The sequence below is a fragment of the Larus michahellis genome, chromosome 3 (assembly GCF_964199755.1).
Source record: "Larus michahellis chromosome 3, bLarMic1.1, whole genome shotgun sequence".
Lineage (NCBI taxonomy): Eukaryota > Metazoa > Chordata > Aves > Charadriiformes > Laridae > Larus > Larus michahellis.
Window position 1 is genome coordinate 132,179,789 of NC_133898.1, and position 25,721 is coordinate 132,205,509.

Below are 25,721 nucleotides of genomic sequence, written 5' to 3' on the forward strand. Positions count from 1 at the left end.
GCTGGGGTAAAGTAGCAGGCTCAGAAGGGCTAAAGCAGGGCATCAGAGTTATACTAGCATGGATGCTCTTCTGAGAGGATTACTTATTGATCAGACGTGTGGTTTTCCACATGCTATTTTGAATGTATAAAATCACGGCTATTTTAAGATTCTTTTGCAACAAGTATAAAACATAAAAATAATTTGACTCTGCTAGCTTCTGTAATAAATACAAGAATATTTGTACATTGGATCTTCATTTGATTAATCAGAGGTAGTCTTTATTTATACTTTTTGTTTACAAGCAAGACGGTTATCACATACTACAAAGTAGGTCAAGTAGAAATGGGTTCATTAAACCCAAACCAAAGGTATTCTCAAAAACTGAGGTGGGGGAGCCCAAAACCAAACTACAAGAGAGGGCCAAGAGAGTTAATGAAACTGCTTCACATTTAAACGGAAGAATTTATAACGCCTTTGTCTTTTCCAGATACTGACATCAACCTCGGACAATCCTTGCCAGAGACCTCCTGAGTAGAGTACGCTCTGACCACACAGGCAGAGCTAGGGGAGCAGAACATGAAGGCGGCCAAGGACAAAACCAGACTTACAAACCTGAGATCTTTGAACATGCAGAAACTGTGCAGTTTGACTGCATTCTGCACACTTTACATTTGGGTTAATAAGGAATCTTGGGGCTTAGAGTTGCCAACCTGTGAAAAACAGCTGGGCTCAGAGTCTCTCCTGTTTTTCCCTTTCAATTCCCTTAAAACATTCTGTCCTCTGACGCCTGAAGTAGCCCCAAAGTTTTGTAATTGGCTGCATTGTTCATTCAACAATTAATTACTGTGTTGTACCCAGGCATTATGAGGCCTCTGAAGCTTGATGAGGAATACAAGCCTCAAAATGTAGAGATTACCTTACGATCTTCCTGCACCTTTTGAAGACCAAGTACCACTGGCAGTTTGGCCAAGTACACCTCTGAGTATCAGCAGAGAGACATTTAATTGTCTTTATCCTACATATGCTGGAGAAAATGGAGTTAAACAGGAGTCTGGGTCTCACCGTTTGGATGAACTTGTTGCATATCACCTTCTTGTCACCCCTGCAGAAAAAGGCAGACAAAAACGACTGTCAGCGAAGCTAGTAATACTGCCCATTCTGGTTACCCTGCTGTTTGTATTCAGTCTGTTTTAGTATTGCCAAACACAGGCCCTTTAAGTTTTGCACACTGGCTATCTATCACAAGGCAACTTTAGGCAGAAAATTAACAAAAAAACAACTCCAGAGCTTACAAAACTCTGGTGACCTGCCTTTCTGAGCAGCTTTAGCACAACACACACCAGCAAACGAGGCTGAAGTGAGGCAGGTTACACAGTTCCACATCTATGAAACAGGGGAGAGCAGCACGGGCGTTACAGCTCCAGCTCCACAGAAGCTCAGCTGGTGCGTGGTCACAGGGGTTCAAGGAAATCTTATCTGCTGCTCACCACAGAAACGTCTGAGTGCTTCACTGCAGGTCAGACGATGCACAGCACGTACTGGGTGTAGGAGCAGGCCAGGACACAGATGCAGGCAGCATCAACGCCTGGCGAGCATGCTGTACGGCAGGAAGGAGGGTGCCATCCCCTCCTCACAGCCGCTGGACCCTCCACACCAGACTCACCACTCCTCTCCAATCCTGTAGACGTAGACAATGTTGTCCGTTTGGCCGATGGCGATTTTGGTGGAGTCCGGGGAGAAGGCCATGCCTTTGACCACGTAGCTTTTCCTGCCGTACTGCAGAGAGAGCGGCAGTGTGAGCCGCAGGGGAAGGCTGCTCTGCCCCCGGCACCCGGCCCCTGGCCGCAGCTCTGCTCCGGAGCAGCCCCGGCGCCAGCAGGCCGGGCCCCGGCCCCGGGCCCTCAGGCCCTCACCTTGGCGTCGGCGGGCTTGGTGGAGAACTTGTCGCGCCGCTCGCCCTGCTCATCGTACAGCAGCACCACCCGGTCGGCGGTGCAGACGGCGAACCGTGCGCTGCTGGCGGACCAGGCCATGCAGGTCACCCGCGCCGTCCCGTCCTGCGGGGCACACACAGCCTCAGCACCGCCACCGCCCTCCCCGGGCCGGCCCGGCCCGGCCCGACCCCCCCGGGCCGACCCACCGTACCTGCGGGGCCAGCAGAGTCCGCACGTGCCGCAGCTGCATCGCGCCGGGACGGGACCGGGACCGGGACCGGGACCGGGGGGACCGTGCCGCCGACACCGTCGGGCCCACCTAGCCTGGCCCCGCCCGCCGTTGCCCCGGCAACCCCAGCGCCTCCGCCGCTGCTGACGTCAGCGCGCCGAGCTCGGCGGCGGACGCTCCCCCGCCCCGCCCGCGCCTCGCGCTGCGCCTGTACCGGCGGCGATCGGGCTCGGCTCGGCCATGGAGGCGCTTCGGGCGGCGGGGCGCGCCGTGCTGCGGAGCCCGCGCCTCGCCCGTCACGGCCTGGCGCTCCGCCGGCGGCGCAGTGAGTGCGGGCCGTGGCTGACGAGGGGCGGGCGGGGGGTCGCTCCTGGGCTGCCCTTCCTGGGCTGCCCCGGGGCCGGTGTGGCGAGGATGGGGCGGGGAGCCCGCATCTCGGGCTGGCCGGGCTCGGGAGGCGGCCGCTGCCCGCTGTGGGGAGCGGTGCGGGGCTCGGGGGACGGGCGGTGCCGCGGGTCAGGGGGGACTGGTGATGCTGCGGGGGGCAGCGGGGGCCGTCGGCCGGGGACGGGCCGTGGCCGTGCCGCGGGCCGGGGTGGCCTGGGAGCAGCGGTAGGCAGTGGGGGGCTGTGAGGCGGGCAGTGGGGTGTAGGCTGCGGCGGGCAGCAGCGCTAGGAGCCGCTTGCCCGGGCGCCCCCACCTGCTGCCCTGGCTGCCAGCCTCCTGCCCCACTTTCCAATTGGGGCCACCTGCCCAGCGCGGCTGAAAGGCCTCGGGTGGCTGCGGCGGGCAGCGCCGTGGGCTGGCGCTGGAGCAGGCTGTACCCCATCTGTCCGCAGACATCCTCCCGGCCTTGGCCTCCCCAATGGCTGCGCCCAGTCCTCCGCAGGCATGGACGTGCGTGCAGCCAGTGTGGTGGGCATGGATGTCGCTGGCTGCTCTGCCGTCTGCAGCACAGCCAGGTCTGAGACTGACCCCACAGCCGGGCTGTGCCTGGGCTTTGCCAGTTGTCGCTGCTCAGAGGCTCTATCGGAGCAGCAGAGCTTGCTCTCAAAGCTCGGAGTGAGACGGTGCTCCTCTGCCCTGGGGAGAGATCCCTGATGTCCGCACAGCACCAGGCGGGTTCCCTGGTAGTTGTAGTTTGTGCAGGAGGACGCTGTGCAAATAAGGTCTCCTGATTTCCCTGTGGGTTCAGGTTATTCCAATTATGAGTCAGAGCCTTCTGCAAGTGTGCCAGTAATGCTCAGGGAGCTAATCCCAGGAAAGAGATGAAAAATAACCCTGAAAAGTATTAGCTTAGTGTGAATAGTAGATACCTAGGCAATTCCCAGGGAAGTGTACAAACCTGGTGTTTGCAGCAGAGTGTGTAACTTCTGTGTTCCTGTTCCTTTCCTCCTGTGTGGGATGAATCCCCAAGAAGGAGAGAGAGACTGTGACTCCCTGTGTCTTAGCCCTTCCGCATATCTCCTCTCTCACCATCCTTGTGCTCTTTGGTATTACAGGAAAGTAAATGTGTGCTAACATCTGCTTCAGCTGTCCTTCAAAATTATCACCAGGAAGTACTTGGCACAAGAGAAGTGTTCCTTTGCGTGTGGCACACTAGTCTGATAACTAAAGTGTTTGCCTTCAATGAGAGTGAACTCCCTGTTGAAGCCAACAGCATTGTCTTGTGGGAGCAGAGGTTGAATGGATGCTTCTACGGTGCTTGCTTTGTGTGTTCTCTGCACACGGTAGTGGTGTTGGGACCGACTGTGTGGCAGAACGTGCTGGTGAAGGGGACTGGGTTCTGGAGGAAGCTAGAGATGCTGAGGATTGTCCCTAGGGGAATCTTCCTTGAGTGAACAGACACTCTGCCCACTGTTTTTTTTTTATTATTATTATTTTTCTTGACTGCAGCAATGGGGTTTGAAAAGAGAGGACACAGGAAACAGAAGCCAGTGCCCCTTTAAATCTGTGACCTGCAAAGTAATGCACATGGGAGCCCTCATAGAATCACAGAATCATTTAGGTTGGAAAAGACCTTTAAGGTCATCTAGTCCAACTGATGATCTTCCTCCCTCTATGTGTTGGAGTTCATCCATAAAATGTGTTTTCCTGGAAGCTAGTTTGTGTCCTTGAAATACTAGTCCAAGCTCTTCCTTAACACAGAATCTTGCCAGTCGCTCAGCTTGCACCGTGAGTGCTGGACAAGCTACCCTTTCCCTGGCAGCCTGCTGCTGCAACAGAGGGTCCGGCTTTGGTTACATTGGGACAGCTTGGGGATTTTGATCTGACCGAGTGTGGCAGCAAATGGTGCTATTCCTGAGGTGTGCCAGCAGCTTAGGTGGGTGAGATGAATGCAGTACAGAGCACAACCTGCTTGTAATGAAATAGATGAGACCCAGGAATGGAAGGTTTTTGCAGGTAGCACTGAACACTGCAGCATCTGAGGCTCTGTGCAGATACGGAGGAGCTTACTGTTTGTGCTGACAGTCTGAATCTCCAGGGATGGAGGACTAAAAGCTTTGAGAGTGAGCTGTCCTCTCATTCTGTTCCTCTTTCAAGACTGTCACAGAGCCAGGAGAGTGCCCTGCTGCGTGCAGGTAGCGGCACTGCTGCTGGGAGCGGTGAAGCTGCAGCAAGGTGCCCCAGCTCTGCTAGGGGCAGCCGTGGGGCTGCTGGCACGTGGCTTACGCTGCTGAGGGATTTTGTCTCTGCAGAGCTTCCCGAGAGCTGGGCTGATATGCAGGAGCCGCTGCTTGAGGGGATGTGCTTCACGCTCAAGTATCTCGGCATGACACTGGTAGAAAAACCCAAAGGAGAAGACATGGCTGCTGCTGCCATCCACCGGATCGTGGCCACGGTGAGAGCTGGCCCTGGTGCCCTCCCGTGCTGGGGCGGAGAAGAGCCAATTCGGAGCCCCTGGACTCTGGGAAGTGTCCGTGTCCCAGCCCTGAAGCCCAGCTAGGGACCATGCTGTTCCCAGGGGGAGGGGGGCATGCAAGAGGCTGGCTGGCCTCTGCCTGTGTGCTGTGGGGAAAGCTGCTGCCGCTGCCTGCTCCTGCAGCGGGAGCATGGCTCGGAGCAGAGCTGTGCCTCTCACAGCATGGAGAGGAGGGTGACGTACCGGGGATGGTGGGGTCTGTCCTTTCCCACGTGCACAGCAGTAGTGTGAACGGTTTCCAGGGTTGTTCTATGTAGGGCATACCTGATGTCCAGGCGCTGCTTTCCTATCCCTACTACAGAAGCCTTTGCAGCAAGGGTCCAAGTGGGTGGCACTTCATACAGAGTCTGGGGGACTCCTGCCAGTGAGGCCGGGGTGAAGACCAGATTCTTGTCAGATTTGCAAAGGCGTCTGGTGTCTCCCTTCTGCCAGGCACGGGTGGGAGCTCGCAAGTTCCAGAAGGTGATTCTGACAGTGTCTCCGAGGGGCATCTCGCTGCAGGATGCAGACACAAAGGAGATGGTCGAGAACATCTCTATCTACAGGTGGGCATGGCATGTGGGAGAGCCTGGGTGTTCCCCAGCAGCGAGCTGGAGACTGGTGGGGTCTTGAGCAGCCAGGGAGGGTGGGCCTTCTGTTTGTGGTACCTTCAAGCTTAGGTCTTCCCTTGGCTCCCTGAGGCCCGTGCCCTCTCCCTGCTGTGCCCCACTGCACTGCTTGGAGCTTAACGTGGGCAGGGTCCTGCATGGCCTTGAGTTCTGGGTCAGTCCATCTGTCTTTTCCCTGGGCCCTGCTTGTTCTCTTCTGGCATTCAAGCAGGATGTGGAGGCTGATGGCTGGTCCAAGCCCCCACAGCTAGGGCAGGACTGCATGTCTGGCCCTCTCCACTGACACAGGACCGCCCTTCTGGCTGCAATGGAATGAGGGTGCCGTGGACTGTAGCTTACTCGGGCTGGCTAAAGGCAGTTGCTGGGAGAACTGATGTGGGCTTTTTTACTGCTGCCAGCTGTGCTTTGGCTGGGTTGCGTGTCTGTGGGTGATGGGTGCAAAGGGAGCATGGCTGCAGGGTGGTGGCCAGATGGGAAGCAGAGACAGGACATCTCTGTGGTGCGAAATTTGTGTCTCAGCACCAGAGCTGAGGTACCAAGGCCTCAAATCTACTACTACTGCCTGGCCTCAAATCGTGTCCTTGGAGGTAGTCACTCACCCTTCTGTGCTCCTTCTGTCTCAGTACTTGGGTTGAACTGGGCACCAGAGGACTGAGGAGCGCACTGGGGCAGCATGGAGGGAATGCCTGTGGATGCAGTGACCTCTTACTAGCTGTAGGTGCCAGGCAGCCTCTGTCCTTTGTTGGGGGTTTGGGCTGCCTGATCATTTGGGCAGATGAAAGCAAAGCCTGAGGCTGTCAGCACTGTTTGTTGGTGTACTGAGAGCACAGCAGAAGACCTGTGCTGGGGTCCCCTATTGCCCTGAGCAGCTCCTCTCTGCCTGCAGGATCTCCTACTGCACAACAGACAAGCTGCAGAACAAAGTCTTTGCTTACGTTGCGCAGAGCCAGGAGAGCGGGGCACTGGAGTGCCATGCCTTCCTCTCACCCAAGAAGAAGATTGTAAGCACTGCCCTTATCACTTTTGGCTCTGTAAGGTAAGGGTGGGAGCAAGGCCCTTCCTCTCCCCTGTCAGAGAGAGGGGGCCCTTTCCTCTGTGCATCTCAGCTGGGAATGGAGCGATGGGAGCACATGTGCGCTCACACACTGCAGAGGCAGGTGGTGAGTGGAAGGAGATTCTTCTGTCCCAGCTCCTCTGGGATCTGCTGTTGGGGATGGCTGTCCGACATGGGTGTACAGACACAGCATTGAACTGTAGCCTTCCACGTGCATGCTCTGCAGGCAAAGGCAGTGAGGGAGGCCTGGGGGCTCTCAGATCTCGTGGTACTGGTGTTGTCCTGGCTTGAGGGCCCAGATGGAAGCAGACGTTCCCCCTTTTTCTTGTACACAGGCCCAGGCTGTGACTCTGACTGTGGCCCAGGCCTTCCAGATGGCACTGGATCTCTGGGAAGCAGCACATGCAGGTAGGAGGAATTTCTCAAACATGTCCCTCTGCCTAGCCCTGGGATCGGGGAGTCCAGTGTGGGACCCCGTCTTGGGCTGTATGGAGGAGAGATGGGGTTTACACTCGCTGCCTGGCTGGTGTAAAACGCCAAACATGGAGAATTTTTTCCCTGCTGTTGTGTTCTCTGCCACTGCCCCACCTGGGGAGCCTGCCCTGTCTCTGGCTGGGGTGGGATGGGGGTGTCCACGCTGTCCATGCTGAATTCTTCTGCTTTGCTGAGCTGTAGCACAGCTCAGGGCTCTATGCTACCTGCCCTGAGCAGTGGTTCCCCACCACCACCTTGTTTGTACCCTCCCCGAGCACTGCAGGGGTATCTGTCCCTTGCCCACAGTCCTGCCTGTACATCCCCTGCTGGGCCTTCTCCAGGTTGCAAGCACTAACTCTGCTGCTTTTGCCCTGTCCCAGGCTCTAGGCAGGAACAGCCCCTTCACCCTTCATGTGTCTTGGAGAGCAGTGAGCCCGGCAGACCAAGTGAGACAGCCCCCCCGGGGAGCCCTCCCTTCAGACACCAGTTTGGGGTACAGTATGTGCAAGTCTAGCCCATACCCAGGTCTGTCTCACATGAGAGCAGGAAGAGAGTAACCCTTATGCAGCTCCCTCCTCCTGGCTTCCAGGACCCTGGCGGTATCTGCGCAGCCTCCCTCACACATGGTGGCCTGACATGAAGAGGGGCACTCTGTGCTCTGGCTCACAAGGCAGCGTGGTTCCTCAGGTGGTCTTTGCTCCAGGAGCTCTCCTGTCAGCCCCAGCATTGCAACAGCTCCCAGCTCTGCTCTGCTGGCACTGTCAGACAGGGAGCTGGGACCTGCTCTGCACGCTTGGTGCTGTGCCTAGGGGTGAGACGTTGTCTCTGAAGGAGAGGAGCCTTTGTCTAGTCATCATCTTGCCAGCCTGGGCTAAGGCTCAGCCCTGCCCATCTGCACTACACCTACTGCATGTCCAGGGCCGATGAGAGCATTGCCGGTCTCACTGTGTCCCTGCCCAGGAGCCTCTGGACACTTGGTCCTTGGCCTCATGCTGCCAGTGCTGGCCCAGCCTGGCAGTGCTTGGGGTCATCCTTGCTTACAGCCCGCTCCCAGTCTCCTCCGCCTGGCCATCCAGCTGCAAGGTGTGCTCACCCCACTCCTGTCTCTGGGCAAAGCTGCGCTGAGGGCGGCAGCTTCTCAGCTTGGTGGCTTGTTCTGCGCTCACAGCCCGTGTTTGGTGCTCTGCTGGCTGGAGGAGATGCGAGAAGAGCCGTGGTCTGTCTCTCCACTTGTGTGGCTGTGTGTCTGAGCCCTGAGGTTTTCAGCAGGTGCCATCTTTCTCCCTACTGCCTGTAGGCACCCTTTGTCTGTGCCATGCCTGGGGGGTGATTGTGTCTTGTGAAGGCACTGGGGACTGCCCTGCTGCTCCAGAACAGGGTCTGGGCAGCCCCAGCTCACTCCTGACAGAGAGCTGCACAGGCAGCGAGGTGTCATAGTGGGTTTTTTGTTTGTTTTGGTTTGTTTGTTTGTTTGCCAGGAGGAGGAAGAGGAGGAGGAAGATGATAATGTCGGTGACACCTTACCTGGGTAGGTGGTGAACTGCTGCTTGCATTCAGGGATCTCTCTGGTGAACTCTGTCTTGTTTCCTTCTCTGCACCCCACGCAAGGGGAGCTGCTGGGGCCACAGTCATGGTGGGAGCATGGAGGAGATCTGCATGGGAGCAAGGGGGAGCTGCTTTCTCTGCCTCTGCCAGCTGAGAGGTCGAGTGAACAGGTAGCTGAGCTATGGAGGGGCACGTCTTGCAGCTCAGCTTTTGCAGTGGAGCTGTGGGGGACAGATGGTGACCCTGAGCATATACCCAGAGATGTTACTTGTTCTGTTTCTGCCACTCTGCTGAGGCCAGCCTACCCAGACGTGCTTAGAATCAGAATCATGAGTCCAGCCATTGACCCAGCACTGCCAACTCCACCACTGAACCATGTCCCTCAGCATGTCTACACATCTTTTAAATACCTCCAGGGATGGCAACTCCACCACTGCCCTGGGCAGCCTCTTGCAATGCTTGGGGACTGCCAAGCATTGGGGAGGGGAAGAAATTGTTCCTACTCTCCATCCTAAACCTCCCCTGGTGCAGCTTGAGGCCGTTTCCTCTTGTCCCATGGCCTGTTCCTTGGGAGAACAGCCTGACCCCCCCTGGCTACCCCCTCCTTTCAGGGAGCTGTAGAGAGCGAGAAGGTCTCCCCTCAGCCTCCTCTTCTCCAGGCTGAACACCCCCAGCTCCATCAGCCGCTCCTCACAGGACTTGTGCTCCAGACACCTCACCAGCTCTGTTGCCCTTCTCTGGACACGCTCCAGACCCTCAAGGTCTTTCTTGGCGTGAGGGCTTTCTCAGGTGGGACTCAGAGCTGTCCCTCTCCTCCCACTGATTTCTCTTGGGCTTGGGCCAGGATGGAGGCCTGGTCATAGTGACTTTTGCATGGACTAGGGCCTGGGGCTGAGCTTGCTGGCGTGTGTCCTGTGTTTGGGAGGAGTTGATGGTACCAGACCAGCAATGGAGGATTAACCCGTAGGTCTTTGCAGAGGTGCCTGCGGTGGTGGGTGCGAGAGGCCGGTTCCATTGTGGCTGTTCTCCATGTGCCTGTCAGCCAGCACCTGGCTGGGGTCTGCCAGTGCCGCAGGGCTGAGCCTGGGCTGAGCTGGTGTCAGCTGGGAACAAGTGCGTGCACAGACTGGAGATATGCATGTGGCCCTATGATGTGGCAGCCCTTTGTACGTGGGGCCTTCTGGTGGGAAGGAGATATGGCTTTACAGTCTCAGGACAGGCTGGCCTGGGAAGGGGTTTGGAAGGGGGCCTGGGCCTTCTGCACTGAGTGCCTGGTACTGCTGCACCATGCCTGCATTGTTGGGGTCACGAGCGTGCTGCGTCTCTCGGCAGGCCTTGCTTGGGGTATGATGGGTGCTCTGTTCTCTTCCAAAGCAGCATGGAGGAGCTGGGAAGGGGAGCCCACAGCCCAGCAGGTAAGTTCTCTCCTTCAGTGCTGCTTTGCCACATGCCCCAGCGTGTCCTCTGCAGGGGGAGGGGGCTGGTGGCTCGCCTGGGAAGGTTTGCTTTCCCTCCCAGGCTGTGCTGGGTTCCCAAACACCTGCCTCATGGACCGGGTCTTCCTCCCTCTTGCATTTCAGAGTCAGCACCTCTTGTGCCCAGAGCGAGCTCTCCTACTACGCGGCTACTGTGCTACCGCCTGGGGCAACCCCCAGACAGCTGGAAGGGGCTGGCAGGGGTTGGAGACTTCCCCACGCCCGGCCCCAGGACTGCTGGCCCCAAGCCTCCCCTGGGCTAAGCCAAATCTCCGCAGCAATGGACCAGCCACTCAGGACTCACCCTGTGCCTGCACCCGGGCCAGGCAGTGCCTGCCCTGCCCCGGCACTGCCCACCAGGCGCAGGGTCTGCTGGCACCGCTGCCGTGCAGCGCGCCAACAACGACACCCGCTCCTTGTCCTGCTCTCCGCCTGCATGAACCGCCTCAAGCTGCAGCTGCTCCCAGCTTGGGTGGGTGGACCCGTGCTTCTCACTCTGCCCGCTCCCAGGGCACGCAGAGCCACCTCACCAGCTCCCAGCCTGCAGGGTGCAGCCAGCGTGCCTGGGGCAGCACTGCCTCTGACCTGCCTTGCTTGTTAGTCCTGCCTTGCTCCTCATGGTGGCCGCTGGGGACCAGCTGATGCTGAGCAGCCCCTGGAGATGGTGGGCATGTGTCCCCCTCGGGGAGCTCTTGGCCTGGAGGAGTGAGTGAGGAAGCCCTTGCCCCTGCAGTTCAGCCCCGCACCCTCTCATGAGTGAAATGAGCTGGTTTTTAAGGGAAAGCTCTGCCTTTATAGGGAAATAAACTTACATTTTTTACTGTTGTCATTGGGGTTTGAGTGCTGGATGGGATGCCAAGCACAAGTGTGCAAGGTACTGTGTCTCTGCTGCGTGTGCCCTGAGCTCATGGAGCCCTGGAGCTCCCATATCTTCCTTGTCTGCTGGCCCTGATGGAGCCATTCCCCTGTGCTGAGGGCTGCCTGGGCCCAGGGTGGGCATTGTTATCTGGGGGCAGCTGGTCTGGGCTGTGCTGGGATGGTGCATGTCACCTGCACTGGCGGGAGCTGGCCATGCTGAGGCCATGGAGCACACCAGCCCGCTGTGTGCCAGCAGGTCTCAACCTCTCCCCCCATGTGCCCACTCTGCTCTGGGGTGTCTTTGCCCTACTGCACGCCTGGCTGTGGTCTGCAGACATGGGCAAGCCACACACTTGGTTTCCTTCCCCAGAGAGAGCAGGGGAGGCTGCAGCCAGCAGGATGTCTGGTTTCTCCAGCAAGTGAGTTTGCAGCTGCTTTCTGGCTGAGCACCTTGCTGCCGCGTTCCTGTCACATTGCAGCCCATCTCCCTGTCTAAGGCTGGTGACACTGACAGCCCCAGCCGGGCAGTACTCACTGCATTCAGCATCTCCTAGCCCATGCTGAAGGTGGGTGCTGTGGGGAAGGCTGGCGCTCTGGGGAGGTTTGGGTCCCTAAAGGTCAGTCAAGAGCCGCACACTCTTTTCCTCATTTGAGGTTTTTGTATGTTCAGGCCTGGTCTTGTGCCTTTCCTCCCACAGCTGAGAGCACAGAGCAACCTGTAGAAGTTACTGCGGTTGTGCAAGACGAGGTGTGCAGGATGACGTTAGTGGACCTGCACAGCATGCAAGAGCAGGTCTTCCTTTGAGGGCCAAACACACAAGTTCCAGAAGTGCTGGTACACATCCACATGCGCGCACACACAGAGACCTGCAACTCTGCAGGGCCAACGCTGCCTTTGAGCCAGGATGCTTTTATTGAAAAGACTCTGCCACAGGGAGCTGCTTATCCTGTCCCTTCCCCGCCTAGTCCTGCAGCAGGAGCTAAGCAGCACCTGGAATGAAGAGTCCTGAAAGTGCTTTACTGGAGGTTTATTCCTGGAAGACGCTGGATCCTGTGATGCTGGAGTCCAGGGCTGCACAGCCAGCAGCCCAGCTCAGTGACAGGCTGCAGAGCAGAGCATGGAGGAAGAGCAGGAGCCAGGGCACCAGTGGTGCTGCAGAGAGCCTCTCTGCAGCAGAGAGTCTCCTCCTGTCCCTGTTCCCTCCTACCACTGGCAAGGGGGCATGCCCGGGCCTGGCCTCAGCCACAGGGCAGTGTGGATACCCAGTGACAGACTTCAGCCTGCAGGCTCTGGGGAGCAACAAGCACAGAGCAGACATCACCTCTTCACAGCCCCACGGTGGTCAATGGCTCACATTGTCCTTGCAGGAGCAGGCAGACTGGGCAGGTAACAGCGAGCCAACAGTCCACCAGCTCCAGGCATTCAGGGCCAGCCCTTTCCAATGGGTCTGTGCCACATCAGCAACCCTGGTGCAGGCTGTGGGACCAGCTCCAGGAGCGGGAGCATCATCAGCGACCATACCCCCACAAGACAGAAGGAGCCAGGAGCGGGATGCGATGTTTTTGAAGCTAATTATCCCCAGAGCAGTGATGAGCTCTGCAGCCGCATCCTGCTGAGCCCCTCTGAGCCCCTGCTGGGCCTCACCACATTTTCTCCTCCGGGCAGCACAGGCATCGCTCTGCTCACAGGGTGCCCAGCAGCTCCCCGCAAACAGCGTGACTGTGCCCTACCAGGGAAACAGCAAAGCCACAGCCATGCCCTGGCACTGCCGGCTCCCACGGCTCTGTGAGGCTCATGCCACCCCACAGAACGGCTCCTACCAGCCCTCCCTGCCTGGCTGCACACTCTGCAGGCCATGGCAGCACTAGCTCCTTGTGCTCATTTGTGTTCTTGTCCCCTGCAGCAGGGAGAGGCCTTGAAGCCCCTGCACAGCAACGATGGGGTGCAGCAGAGCCCTGTTCTCCAGCAGGGATCCCCTCTTCAGCTGTGCTCGCTGGGCCCAGCCCTGCAGACAAACCCTCCTGCCACCTGGCCACAACCTCCCTGGCAGCGCTCGGGCGAATGCCCCCACTGCCCATCCTCTCAGTCTTGGGGCCACAAGGGGAGCAGCCCCTGCCCTCCGAGCCCCGACACAGCAGCTGAGAGCAAGGTCTGCTCCTGGCTGCCTGCAGGCAGGCGGCTGGTGCCACATGGTTGCACCCCAGCCTTTGGCCAAGCCATCACGCAGGGACGTTGCCTCCCCCCAGGCCAGCACACCAGCCCCTCTGCCCCCCTGGGCTGGTGGCGTGTCCCCTGGCCTGTTCTCAGCTCCGCGCTCTGCAGCGGCAGGAGAGCAGGGCCAGTCATGCGGGATGAGCAGGGCCGTGCACTGCATGCACGGCTGGGAGCTAGCTCCATGCACACCCCCGCACAGGCGCCCTCGGGAAAGCGTAAGTTCTGATACATGGATCTTCGCATGCAGAGTTCCAGGCTGGGCACCTGGTGCTGCCTCTTCTTCCAAGGCCTGCTTTGGCTCTGGCAGGATGCCCAGGACCCCAGATGCAGAGGTGGTGCTGCACTTACACCTCGATTATATTGACCGAGGGAGACTTCTTCTATGAGAGAAAAATCTGTGTTAAGGCCCTGTTTTGCTAAGCCCCTGGGATGCAGACCCCACAGCAGAGCCCCCAGGCTCCCACGGCAGGCACTGAGGCCAGCAGATCTCCTCTGCAAAAGGGCTGCCGGCTGCAGCTGAGCCCTCTGCCCTGAGCTGAGGTGTGGGTGAGCTGCAGCCGAGCCCAGGCTTCAGCATCTCCCTCAGGGCACCAAGGGAGCCAGCACTGGAACCCCGGCCTTTTGCAGAATGGTTCAGGTGGCTCAGCTGCACCCCTGGTGCCTCCCTTCAGGCAAGTCCCTTCAACCACACACACTTGCCTCCCCAGGAAGCCTTTCTGACCACTGCTGTGCCCCAGTACTCCTGGGTGAACAAAGTCCCCCTGTGCCCTACACTCTTCAACCTCCAGGGCTTGCAATGTCTGGTGACTTCTGCCTGGTCCCTAGTGGTAGCCATGCTACACCTGATGCCCTTGGACAGGAGGTAGCTGCAGGGTAAGAGCAGAAAATGTGCGGGATTAGGAGACCATCTGCCATGGGGCAGAGAATCCACAAAGCATGGGATGACTGGCAGCGGAGGGACAGATGAGGCTGCTGAGTGGCAGGCACGTCTCACTGCCATGTCCCTCATGACAGCGCTGGCATGTACCAAGGGAACTAAAGGCTGCAGGTGGTGAGGCAGATTTTCTCAAAAACTGTTACAAGCACGAGCAGGCACTTTCCTTTATGCTAAAAGGAATGTACTTATTGAAGAGCACAGTGGATACATGAATTCAGAGAAGGTGTTGGGAAGGGAAGGGGTTCTGGTTGCTGCACCTGTGCTTTGTAGCTCAGCCTTTTCACGCTGAAGCAGGGTGCAGGAGGTGTGTCCCCATGCCCACACTTTATAACAGGGCTCAGATCAAGAGCTGCACCATTGCCTGCTACTTTACAGCAGCTTGGCCCCAAAGCCAGGAGGGGAAGTGAATGCAGAGCTTTTTCTTTCCTATACCTTGCTCCCAGCTTTGTAATTAAGGTCTGCAAGAATAAACTTGCAGTGTTGTCACCTGCAAGGATGCCAAGAGTGTGGCATAAAGACAAACTGAGGTGCATCAGCACTGTACAGGTGAACTTTGCAAGCAGTAGGAACAGGCCTTTGCACCTGCCTTTGCAGCCCTATATGAGCAGGGTCAGTTTGGAAAAGGGATCCAAGAGGAGGGACCTTTTTGGCAAGGAGTAATCAGGAAACTAGAAAAATCTGGAGGAGGAGAACTGGGGCCTTGGAGTTCAAACCAGGAAGGGAGAAGTGTCAGGTGCTGAGGGAGCAGCCAGATGAAAGTACTGCTGCCTCCCCATCCATAGCCCACCACAGTACCTCCATTAGGATGGGGAAGAGGCTCTGGGGTCCTTCCTATGAACAACTTGTGTGGTGATGGCCTGGAGCTGGCCTCAGTGAAGGCAGAAAACGAGCAGCGATAGACCAGTGCAGGAACCATAGGAACAGCTGCCCAGCTTGTCTGCCTCAACAGGAGCTAGACCTGCCTATGGGATGCAGAAGAGGTGCAGCCTTGGAGGGGCACAGTGAAGGGGCTGTTACAGTGAGAGGACAGGTACCACTCTGCAATGTGGGAGCTGATATCTCGTCCAACGTCTCTCCTGAAATCACCCCATGGGGCACACACACTGCCCCAGAGAGACCAGGGCTCACTGCACCCCAAAAACCTTCCGTTTTTAGGGTAAGAGCATGAGCCGGGGTGTTTCTGTGTTTGGAGAGAGACAGAACCTGTCTGGGCAGCAAGCCACAGCAGACGTCATACACCATCCCTCCTGGTAGCCCTCCCCACTCACCTTGCTCCGCAGCAGCCCTCCGCTCGGTCGCTCTGGTGTGCTGTGCTCTGAGGAGGGCTTTGTCTTTTCCTTGTTGTTGTTGGAGTCATTGTCCTTGATGATGTCATACTGTCTGCAGAAGAGGGCAATCACCGCTGCCGAAAGACAGAGGATGAAGGACTCCCTCACACCGGCTGCCCGCAGCCTCCCCTCCCCACAGCATCCCAGCTGGACAGCCCAGGGCACCCTGGTGTCTGCTCACCCGCACCCTCCACCTGTGCCAGCCCGGGCCACCGCAGGCACCTCTGCACGTGTGGCCAGGCCAGTCTCCTCAGACAGACAAGGCTAAAGCCATCAGGGCACACGTGAGGTGCTCGGTGCCTATGGCGTAGGGCTCTGAGGCCAAAGGTGGGTGGTGAGGCACTCAGAGAGGGACAGCCCTTGAGGTCAGTGAGCAGCGGAGTGAGTTTCTGAGCGCCTCCAGCAAAGCACTGAAGTTACTGGTCCAGTGCTTGCGACTCACAAAAGCCAGCCCTTGGCTTTGTCCTGTCTTGCAAACTGGCTGTGGGGTCGGTCACTCTGTCATGGTTTTACAGCACCCATCTCACGCAGCACATGTCCCACACCGTGGGAGCCTGGCGGCAGGATTCTGGAGCAATGCTTTGAACTATAATCATTAGATGTGTTGAACCCATTCAAACCACAGGGCGTTATCACAGCCACCCGCAGACTGGACCTAATTTCTCCCTGTTGGCACTCTGACAGACCAACCTGTGCGAGGTGTAAGCTAGCAGCAGCCATCTTGTATTTTCTTCCAGTGCACTAGAAAAGTGTTCAAGACCAGGACAAGGAGAGATTCCTGCAAGATGCCACTAGAAAATCCACATTTACTGGGAAGGGAGTAGGGGACAAATGATTTCCCACTCACAGCAGCTGCACGTGACCAGTCAGGAGCTGACTGTTATCTCCTAGACTTCCCTGCTCCCGTACAACCTGCTGTTTGCTGGAGCACTGGCTTTAATCACATGCTGTAGAGGAGCAAACCACCCATCCTACAGCATCAGCAGATTGAGGCACAGCCACTACCAGCCAGTGAGGCAATGTTATCTGATGTCAGACAAGCTAGCTAAGGCCCAAGTTACATGACAGTTAATGTCAGCTGGGATGCTCCCACCCTGTAATTCTGTTTTACTTGTGTCCCACATTGCCTCCTGCTCTTCCAGCCCAGCAGTCAGGCCAGCCAGCCCACGTGTTCCAGGCCATCGCTGCTGAGCAGTGGCTGTGGTTGCTCCTTTTACCCCACTGGCTCGAGCTCTACAGAGACTCAACGGACTTACTGTAGAGGATGCCAGACCCATACCAACGTGCCTCTGAACTCTCGAGACCCATCCTCTTTGTGGACCCTGGACTGCACCTCTGCCCCATCCTGCTGGAATGCTGCTTGTGGCACTCACCTGCCCACATGAGCAGCACAGCCACGATGATGATAATCTCGCCTGTCTGCAGCTGCCTGTCTTTGTCCAGCCCTTCCATGGTGATGTCACCTGCAGAGAAGAGAGCCCAGGCAGGGCTGGCAGCAGATGCCCTCCCACCAGAACCTACTTCAGGACCAGCAACGCTCAAGGATCTGAGAAGGAGCTCCAGAGCAGAGGGGCCCACCTCCCCCAGACAAGGACAGGTGTGGGATGACATCTTGGCTGGGGAGAGGACATGCAGCCTGTGGCTTTTCTGTCTCACATAAACCATCCTCGCTACCAAAGGTGGTCAGGGATTCTAACAGCTTGTTTGGGTTCTACTAGGGATTGCAAAATACATCTCAGTGATTAGTCCCTACATAGAGACCAGGGCAGGTTAGAAGGCCCTGAGTTGAACACAAAAATTCTGAGGAAAGTAAGCCATCTGCTTGTCCTGTTATACTCTTCTCAAGTCCCTCTCTTATGGCTAGTGCTGGAGACCAATTCCCATGCCCAGTGGATGCCCTCTGGGCATTGTGTCTTTTAGAGTCTTAGATCATATCTCATGGACCAGCATGTAGACAACGTCAAGGCCAGGAGGCACAACATGGATATGAGTAGGAAAGGAGGATGAGGGGCTCTGTCATTTGTGCTTCGGTAGCTTGCAGGCTGGGAGATCTGAGAGCCCGTTCAATATTTGCTTCCTACAGGCAGCAGCTGAGCAGGCCATAGCAGTTGTCCTGGCCACAGCCTGCTTAGGTGAATGGGGTGCAAAGACCTGGGATAGGAGGGCTGTAAACCAGGGCTTGGGGACATGGCCATAGTGGACGCAACATCAGCCTGTACAACCCTGCTACCGGTTATGACCCTGTGTGTCCCAAGCAGCCTGTGGCTCAGGGCAGCACCTTCCTCGCTGGCTGTGGAGACCTACAGGTGTGGCCCCACCAGTGGCACCTGGGCGAGCTGGAAGGAGCTGCCTCACCTTGGTTGGAGCTGTTGGAAGGGAGGCGGTCAGTCTCCTTCAGGGTTCGGAAGTGGACGCGCTTACTGGCCTGGCTTTCCCCGTAGAGGCCGATGCTCTGCACCTGGATGATGTAATCAGCATCCTCTGCCAAGTCCCACAGCACGCAGGCCCGGTTGGTGGTGTTCACCTCCCGGATGAACCGCTGCATCTGTCCATCTTGCCGCTGCCGGAGTGAAGAGCTGTCATCCCCAGGAGGCTGTTCCCAGAGGCACTAGACACAGGCCCCTGTCTGCAGGGCTGTGCTGGGCACACTGCCCTTACTCCTCCCTTCCTGGGCAACCATCCACCCCTGGGGTGTGCCACGCTGGCCAGCACTTGGCTATGCAGCACCCCTGTGTGGCCAGAGCCAGGTGCCTCCCTGGAGAAGCCACCATTGTCTGGGGCTGTGGAGGCAGAGCAAGGCAAGCAAAGAAGAGTTATGTCATGGCTGAAGCACCATACTTATCCAGAGAAATCACAGGGAAGCCACTGGAGGGACAGCTGCCCCCAGCACAGCCCACGGTCTGCTGCCTCCCACCAGGATGGATGGCTCAGACAGGGTGCCCTGGCAGGGGCTGCTCAACAGCAGAAGTGTCCTCAGGCAGATGCCAGAGGAGCTCCAAACTGCGGCAAAAGGGCTGACATAGGAGCATGCTGGTAATCAGTGAGAGGGGTCCCCAACCCCCAGGGACAGAGCATGGATACCTGCTGTAAGATGGCATAGCCGATGACCACGTCTCCTTCTGGGACGTCCCAGGAGACTGTGGCAGAGTTTGCCTTCAGCTGTGTCACAGTCACGTTGACGGGGGATGGTGGCCTGTCTGGGTGAGCCGGGGATGGACAAAGGCAAGGCACAGGAAAGAGGCAAAAGAAGATGTCTCAGAAAAGGCACTTGCCCCTGCACACCACCATGCGTGGCCTCTCCAACACCTGCCCTTGGCAGCACAGTGGCCAGGGCGACAGGGAGCAGCTTCTCTGGTGAACCTGTCCCCAGGAGAGGAGTGGCACAGTTGGTGCACAAGGCTGAGCCCCTCACAGCAGCAGCACACGCACGGCATGGTGCTTACTGGCCTCGTGGTAGCTGCCCACTGTGACAGGAAGGTGCGCAGGCACAGAGCAGCTCCCTGCCTGTGCAGCTGCCCCTCTGTGACGCCTGCTGGCTTTAGCAGCTCTCAGTTGCTGGCCAGGACTCCTCCCTGCCTGGCTGTTGGTGAGAAATGTGCTCACTGCCACCTTACCCTCTGCAATGTCTTACAGCAGCAAAGGAGGACAAGCTCGCATGGCATCTGCCTGGCTCTTCTCTAAAGGGCTTGCTTGTGGTGGCAGACATAGCCCATTGCTCATAATACATGTTCCACCTAAAAGGGATTAGCAGTGCTGACCATGTGCCCAGGCTGCAAGACCCAGCTAAAGACACAAAGGGCCGCCAGTGGTCTCCTTCCACCTTGCAGACACTGAAATAGGAAACGCATGAAGGCCTGTCCTGAACAAAAAAGAATTACAGAGTTTAAGAGACTGTCATGATAATTTAACCAATCCGTGCAGCTCAAAATCACATTAAACATCCCTGCAGCCTGTCTCAGAGCACTGCAGAGACCCTGCTATCAGACAGGAGGATGACATTCACATCAGCTCTTCATGAAGGCATCTGCTTGCAGATCTCAGGTACCCTCACTGCTGCACAGATGTTAATCTGTTGGAAAGTGTACTTCATTCAGCTCCAGCACCAGCAGAAGCAGGGCTGCCTGGCATGACATGCTCCTGCTCAGCCTGGGAACAGAGTATATTCTTGGCAGGGAAGTCCTGTAGGGTCCAGAAAGTCCAAACAAATCCTACATTAATGCAATTCTTCAACCAAGACTGTGATGGTAAAATCAGAATCCTCTAAGCTCTGTGGCTGTCCCACGGATGTGCACATCATGAATGCCTGGCACGCCACCCAGAACTGCGTAGGAAGCAGCCCAGACACAGTATTTATATATCAACTGTGACAGAAAAATGGGGCAGCTTGGAATAAAAACACTATGCAACTCAATCTGGCGATTTCATCTGCCTGGCATTACTCCCTGCTCTAGAGTGGGGAGGAAAGCCCAATGCAGAAGGCAGAGCTGACTTTCCCAGCAGCGCAATGCCATCGGCTGCAAAGCTGGCAGCAACACTCAGCTGCCGCTATCCTTTGGAAAGCTGTCCTGATTGACCCATGGTCTGCACTACCGTCATTTTGAGATTTCACAGCACTAGGAGCATGGCAGGATCCTACACAGGTACACATACAAAGCCAAATTTTGTCTGGAAATTAGACACAGGAGCGCCTGAATAAAGACACTGAGGCTGCTGTTTGAGCATCATTTCTCCCTGTATACAAGGCAGTGTCCTTCTACAAGCTGCTTGTGTAGCACAAGTTCAATGCTGTGATTTATACAGATAGAAAAAGAGTGCCAGAGGATACCTAAGAACAGGAAAAAAGACAACCGTAGACACCAACAACAACCACAGTCATTTCTGCAAGTCAGCTATTTAAATGCATTCATTCACATTTGAATACACCCAGCCCCATGACAGATCTAATAGGAAAAGGCTGCGATTCGCACTCTGAGAAATGCGGGCTTGTGGTTGGCCTCAGGCGACTGAGACAGCCAGGAGGGTTACCCACAGAGTCCAGAAAACACGTTCTCAGAGAGACAGCGGGGCTGAGTGCATCACCAACAGAAGCCTACTGCATCACCAGGAGATAGTCATTGGAGACAACACAAACAAGGACATCACAGGATGCTGCGCCCTCTCTTCCAGAACAGGAGGCTGGAAACTAGAAAGGATTCAAAGACACTTGAATATCCTTTATCCCATGAAGAGTGTGTCTCCTTAGAGTTTTACCAGTGGGACTCTGTTTCATCACTCTAACCTGTGATAGAGAGTCTCTGAGCCACGTCCTTATCTGCACACCCTGGTCTCCCACAAGCCAACAGCAAAACAGGCTGAATAAAGCTGTGCTCCCCAGAACTGGCCACTGACTGGGGCACGTGTGTTCTGTGCGCACAGGAGTTGAGCTCCCCACACATATGCTCTGGTTTTCTACTCCAGCCACGGACAGCGTGCAAGTTCGCTGCACAACTAAGAGCTGAGCTGTAGACAGCACCCTGTCCGCTATCAAATAACCACTCCCTTGCACTGCCCCACGCAGAAGCATTTCAGTGTGTGTGTGTGTCGGGTGCTGCAATGTTTCTGCTAACCTTCAGGCGTAAGAACAGTTGTGCAAGGCTACCACTACGCTAGCAAATGTAATGAGGTCAGGAACAGCCCAGGAATCCAGTGGTGGAGACCGGTCCCGGCAACTACTTCGGTCTGAACCAGCAGCATGTGCCCAAACCACTCCTGGGCACGGGTCAGGAGCTAGCACAAGCCAGGAACTATTCCTAGTAGGTATCATCGATGTGCTCCCCTATTTGGAACTTGTCAGCTTAGTGCTACAGACGTGACCAGATCCTGCCAGCTGGCCTCAGGACAAGAAGAGGACCTGGTGCTTCACAGGATACATCTACAGTAATAAATTGGGCAGCTTTTAACAAAATAAGAAGAGGTCTGAACATGCCCAAACTGGGCAGTTGGACTTCCCAACCTTTAAGTGTATGTGAGGAAATTAAAGGCAGAGTCTGACATTTCTGCAACGTAGAAGTCTGTGGATGAAGTTTGCAGCAGGCTCTCAGCTCTGCACAAGAATTTTCTAGGATTACGCAGGGAGCCCAACCTGGCCCAGCCCAGGTTTTCAAGCTGGGGATGCTGAGACATGGCCCTGGGGCTGAGTCACTCTACAATTTGAGAACAAGCGCACTGCACTGATCCATGAGCCATGCTGCTGGGTCCACACAGGGCTGACAGTATTGCTTGAACCGTACTTAGCCAGAGCTTGCACAGGCCCTGTGTAGGGACCTTCACTCGCTGGCAGCAGAAGGGCATCCCAGGGGGAATACCACCCTGGTATCAAACTGCAGAGACAGCACACTCAAAGACAGCATGATCTGCTATTCCACTCAGAGTCAATCTCCAAATGTCCCAAATAGAAAGAGGGCAAGAGCACATGAGGGGCACTGCGGAGCCACAGCACACATGACTGATCAGTGCTTCAGCCCTCATGCATCATAAACACACAGTGTGCAGGCTCCAGGCAAGCAGACCCGAACCTGTGTGACAGCGACACCTGAGGGTGTCCAGCCCGCAGCTCTTCGTTGGAAAAATGAGTGTCCCATGGTCAGTTTGCAGTTCAGAAAACTGCAGAAAAGATATTTCTGAGCACATGGGATTTGCAGGCCTAGCAGGAAGAGATAGAACGAGAAGTTTCAGAAGTCAAAACTAGAGAAGTTCACCCTAGAAACATGGGGCAATGTTTAATCATGAGGATATGCAAGATGAGACCTCCATAGGACAAAAGGAAACGGCCTCAAGTTGTGCCGGGGGGGTTTAGGATGGATATTAGGAATAATTTATTCACAGAAAGAGTTATCAAGCATTGGAACAGGCTGCCCAGCGAAGTGGTTGAATCACCATCCCTGGAGGTATTTAAAAGATGGGTAGACGTGGTGCTGACAGACATGGTTTAGCGGTGGTTTTGGCAATGTTAGGTTAATGGTTGGACTCAATGATCTTAAAGGTCTCTTCCAACCCAGGCAGTTCTATGGTTCTATGACAGCCCACACCATAGAAAGCTTTGCATATGATCCCCACATCAAGCCTAATGTTCTCCAGCCTGCTCTGCGGCTGAGGTCAGAGCATTTTCATGCTAGAGGTGTTGCCATAAAGATCAGCGAGCGCAAGGGCTCCAAAAAATGTAGTCTCTGAAGCCAACTGTTAAAAACATTCCTGTAATGCCAAGATGCTCCAACACTCTGCTGGGCTCTCTGGCAAAAGCATGCCACAGTTAAGCCCTGCCCAATGCATTAATCGCTAATGATTCTGCATCATTTATAAGTTGCCCAGCTTCACTTTTGATTAAAGCCATATTAAGAAACGGGCACTACCACAAAAAGAGCAATCACTTAAGGCCTGGTGCACCCTTTTGTCCTGGCACTACAGCAGTGCATTCCTCTCAGGCCTGCTGAAGAGGAAGAGTTGGTCCTGCGTGCTGGCACCACAGCACACCAGCCTGAGGCTGGGCAGCATGGAGGGTGCCCTGTGTGCAGCTGAGCACTGGGCTAGATCTGCCACGCAACCTGGCTTCATGGGTCAGAGAAGGGGCCAGACAGATGCCCCTCAAGAACGATGTTGGCAGAGGGATGTGGCACAGCCCCACCGGCGCCTTCCCCATCCCGCTGTGACTCAGGAGAGGGGGCCTCACCTGCCCCTCAGCCCGTGCCCTTGGGACTGCTGCTCAAGGGCACCTAGATGTTTGCCCAACTTACCCCTGCAAAAGGGAGGTAAGCATCAGACTGCACATCTAAAAATAAGTGGCCCCTTTTTAACAACCCTGACTGCATTTCTTCCTGAATCCGTCAGGCTCTGGAGTATGTATTTTGCAAGGAGACTGAAAACATGGCAGAACATACCAGACCATGTCTGATTCCCGCAATTCAGTTTAATACATCAGTAACCTGACAAGGGGCAAACAGACGGCAGAAAGCTGCCGCTGACAGAGAGGCATTCAGATGAGCCAGGGGAAGAAGGTACCCTGGGCGCTTACAAGACCCCGTGCTTCAGCGAACACCAGCCCAGAGAAAGCAATGCTGGAAGGCACGCAGGGACGGCAGTTAGCACCGCATCATCCCTGCCCGGGGGGTCCAACGCCCGCAGGACTCCGCTGAGGGGCAAGGACGGGACACGGGGAGCCCTCTCCGCGGGGGCACCAGGAGAGCCCGCGTTTCCCCACCGCCCGGCCCAGAACCGGGAGGCTCCAGGAGCCAAAGCCGCAGGGGGCGACTCCAGGTGCCCCGGAGGAGCCTGGTGGCCCTCCCCGGAGGGCAGCCCGGCCACACGATCGCACCCGCCCCGCGGGGAAGGGAGGCGACACGGCCGAAGGCACGGCTGGCCTGGAGGCCGCGGCGCCCCGGGGCCGGCCGCAGCCCCAGCAGGGTTCGGGGGGCTGGGGGGGGCCGGGCCAGGCCCCGCAGGGTCGCGGCTGAAGCCGTGCCGGGGGCGGGGGGAGGCCGGCGGGAGGGTCACGCAGCGGGGCCGGGGCACGGCGAGGGACGGGGACCCCCCGCCCGGCGCCCGGCCCAGTCCCCCGCCCGGGGAACGCCGGCTCCACGCCTGGCCTGGCCCGGCCCCGCCGCGGGCGCCCGAGAAGCGGGACGGGCGACCGGGCCCCGCGGCAGAGAGCGAGGCGACGCGCGGCGTCCCGTCCCCGTCCCGGCGTCCCAGCAGCACTTACTGGCTCGCACGAGGCAGAGGTCGCAGCTGAAGAGCACCAGGACGGGGTTGAGGAAGGCGGAGAAGCGGGCCATGGCGGCGGGCCGGCGCAGGGGAGGCCCGGACTGCGGCCCCGGCCCGGGCGACGGCCACGGCCACGGCCACGGCCCGGCTCCCTGCGCCGCGGGACGGTGCGGGGCCGAGCCCCGACCGCAGCGCGGGGGGGGCGGAACGGCCGCCCGGTCCTCCCCCGGCCCGCTCCGCCCAGCACCGCCCCCCGAGCGGCGCCGCAGCGGCTCCGGCACCGCCCCCCGCCCCCGCCGGTGCCTCCCCCGAGACCCCGGGCCGTGGCCCCGGCCACCAGTGCCGCCCCCGGGAGGTACCCGCCAAAGAGCCAGTGCTGCCCCCCGCCCCGGGCCGTGTCCCGGTAACCACCAGTGCTGACGCCTGTGCAGTTCCCCAGTAACCACCAGTCCCTCCGCGTGCTGAACCCCCAGTAACTACCACTCCCCCCGCATGCTAAACCCCCAGTAACCACCAGTGCCAACTCTCCCCAGGAAGTTTTCCCTCCTGCGGCATGTTCATGGTCCCGTGTTGCACAAAGACCCTCCCTGCTCCACTGTCCCACTGTGGCACGTCCATGCACCCACACGCTCCTCCACAGCCTGTGGCTCCTGCCCCACGGGTTTGTGCTGAGGCTGCACGTCCCATGGCAGCACAACAATTCCCCAGTGTCGTGCCGGGCCTGGCTGCACTCTCTGTCCTGCTATGGGAGCATCGGTATGTGGAAAGTGGCCATCGTGCAAAAGGATGGCGTCTGTCTCTGCGGAGGGCTCTCCCCCGGTCCCTCTGGAGGCTCCTGCATGGGGCGGCCTCAGGCTGGGCCAGCACTGGCCGTCCGCTTGCCGTGCCCACAGCCAGTCACTTCACTGGGGCACGGGGCCGCCCCACGCAGCCCTGCCCGTGCTGCTGCAGACAGCGGTGACAGATGGCGGGGGCCTCAGTCACCTTCTTGTCCTACAGAGGGTTCTCCTGCATCTCCGGGCTGTGCTGCAGAAGGTTCCTGGGAGGCATGGGGAGAAACCTGTCCCATCCTTCTGGGGTTTCATTGCAACACTGAGCTGTTTGGCACAGGTGTAGGTGGTGCTGGCCAAAGCCTCGACCCTTGGAGCTGCAGATGCAGAGTGATCGCCCACCACCCTAATCCATTCAGTGCAGCTCAGACGGTCCTCTCACATCTGTGTGGTCATCAATTAACGAGTTTATCCTTGCAAAATTCCCCTGACCTTGAGCACCCCAAGGGGCTGTCTGGGCGTTTGACAAGAGCTGGCCCCAGCAGAGCTCTGATTGCTCCTAGAGGCTGTGCCTGGGGCAGGGTTCTTGCCAGGCACACGTGGAAGAGAGCTGCAGTTGGAGATGCTCCTGCATCATGGCACCTGAATGCTCA

At 57.4% G+C, this 25,721-nt stretch overlaps 3 protein-coding genes across 18 annotated transcripts in view; 1 reads left to right on the top strand and 2 right to left on the bottom strand.

Annotated features, from left to right (window-relative positions):
- The window catches only part of IFT172 (intraflagellar transport 172), a 39,402-nt gene extending 37,106 nt beyond the window's left edge, over positions 1 to 2,296 (bottom strand). For 2 of the 3 annotated variants that reach the window (XR_012586386.1, XM_074582370.1), the window contains exons 1-4: positions 2,128 to 2,296; positions 1,896 to 2,039; positions 1,646 to 1,758; positions 1,045 to 1,084 (exon numbers count right to left, since the gene is read on the bottom strand). Coding sequence is in view for 1 of the 3 variants with exons in the window: in XM_074582370.1 (XP_074438471.1) it covers positions 1,045 to 1,084; positions 1,646 to 1,758; positions 1,896 to 2,039; positions 2,128 to 2,166 (336 nt within the window). In the remaining 2 variants the exon portion in view is untranslated. The remainder of the gene's footprint in view (positions 1 to 1,044; positions 1,085 to 1,645; positions 1,759 to 1,895; positions 2,040 to 2,127) is intronic. The other variant, XM_074582371.1, reaches the window with a different exon arrangement.
- LOC141741507 (low density lipoprotein receptor adapter protein 1-like) lies at positions 2,282 to 11,053 on the top strand. 3 transcript variants are annotated; one of them, XM_074582374.1, is made up of 9 exons: positions 2,282 to 2,470; positions 4,845 to 4,987; positions 5,501 to 5,613; positions 6,563 to 6,677; positions 7,066 to 7,138; positions 7,585 to 7,697; positions 8,683 to 8,732; positions 10,127 to 10,164; positions 10,330 to 11,053. In XM_074582374.1, exons 1-9 carry the CDS (start codon positions 2,386 to 2,388, stop codon positions 10,485 to 10,487), a joined length of 888 nt encoding a protein of 295 aa, XP_074438475.1. In that variant the 5' UTR covers positions 2,282 to 2,385; the 3' UTR covers positions 10,488 to 11,053. The 3 variants fall into 3 exon arrangements, with proteins under 3 accessions (XP_074438475.1, XP_074438473.1, XP_074438474.1); XM_074582372.1 differs by having other exon boundaries at positions 2,297 to 2,470; positions 10,082 to 10,164; XM_074582373.1 differs by having other exon boundaries at positions 2,297 to 2,470; positions 10,124 to 10,164.
- Positions 11,054 to 11,972: 919 nt separating this feature from the next.
- Positions 11,973 to 24,534, bottom strand: FNDC4 (fibronectin type III domain containing 4). 12 transcript variants are annotated; one of them, XR_012586389.1, is made up of 7 exons: positions 19,194 to 19,428; positions 18,644 to 18,755; positions 17,918 to 18,122; positions 16,936 to 17,025; positions 16,253 to 16,303; positions 15,503 to 15,636; positions 11,973 to 13,674 (listed from the first exon to the last, which is right to left on the bottom strand). XR_012586389.1 is itself a non-coding variant. In XM_074582385.1 (6 exons), the coding sequence occupies exons 3-6, from the start codon at positions 18,105 to 18,107 to the stop codon at positions 13,642 to 13,644; spliced, it is 450 nt and encodes a 149-aa protein (XP_074438486.1). In that variant the 5' UTR covers positions 18,108 to 18,122; positions 18,644 to 18,755; positions 24,297 to 24,534; the 3' UTR covers positions 11,973 to 13,641. The 12 variants fall into 12 exon arrangements, 10 of the variants coding, with proteins under 10 accessions (XP_074438486.1, XP_074438478.1, XP_074438484.1 ...); XR_012586388.1 differs by having other exon boundaries at positions 11,973 to 13,677; XM_074582385.1 differs by lacking the exons at positions 16,253 to 16,303; positions 19,194 to 19,428 and adding an exon at positions 24,297 to 24,534 and having other exon boundaries at positions 11,973 to 13,677.
- Positions 24,535 to 25,721: the final 1,187 nt, after the last annotated feature.

Coding starts and splice junctions, on each gene's coding strand:
- FNDC4 (XM_074582375.1), bottom strand. CDS start 19,282: ATGAGCAATGGGCTATGTCTGCCACCACAAGCAAGCCCTTTAGAGAAG. Junction 18,123..18,643: donor GCTATGCCATCTTACAGCAG/GTATCCATGCTC, acceptor TCACTCCGGCAG/CGGCAAGATGGACAGATGCA. Junction 13,678..15,502: donor GAGGGCTGCTGCGGAGCAAG/GTGAGTGGGGAG, acceptor TTTCTCTCATAG/AAGAAGTCTCCCTCGGTCAA.
- LOC141741507 (XM_074582372.1), top strand. CDS start 2,386: ATGGAGGCGCTTCGGGCGGCGGGGCGCGCCGTGCTGCGGAGCCCGCGC. Junction 5,614..6,562: donor GAGAACATCTCTATCTACAG/GTGGGCATGGCA, acceptor CTCTGCCTGCAG/GATCTCCTACTGCACAACAG. Junction 7,139..7,584: donor CTGGGAAGCAGCACATGCAG/GTAGGAGGAATT, acceptor GCCCTGTCCCAG/GCTCTAGGCAGGAACAGCCC.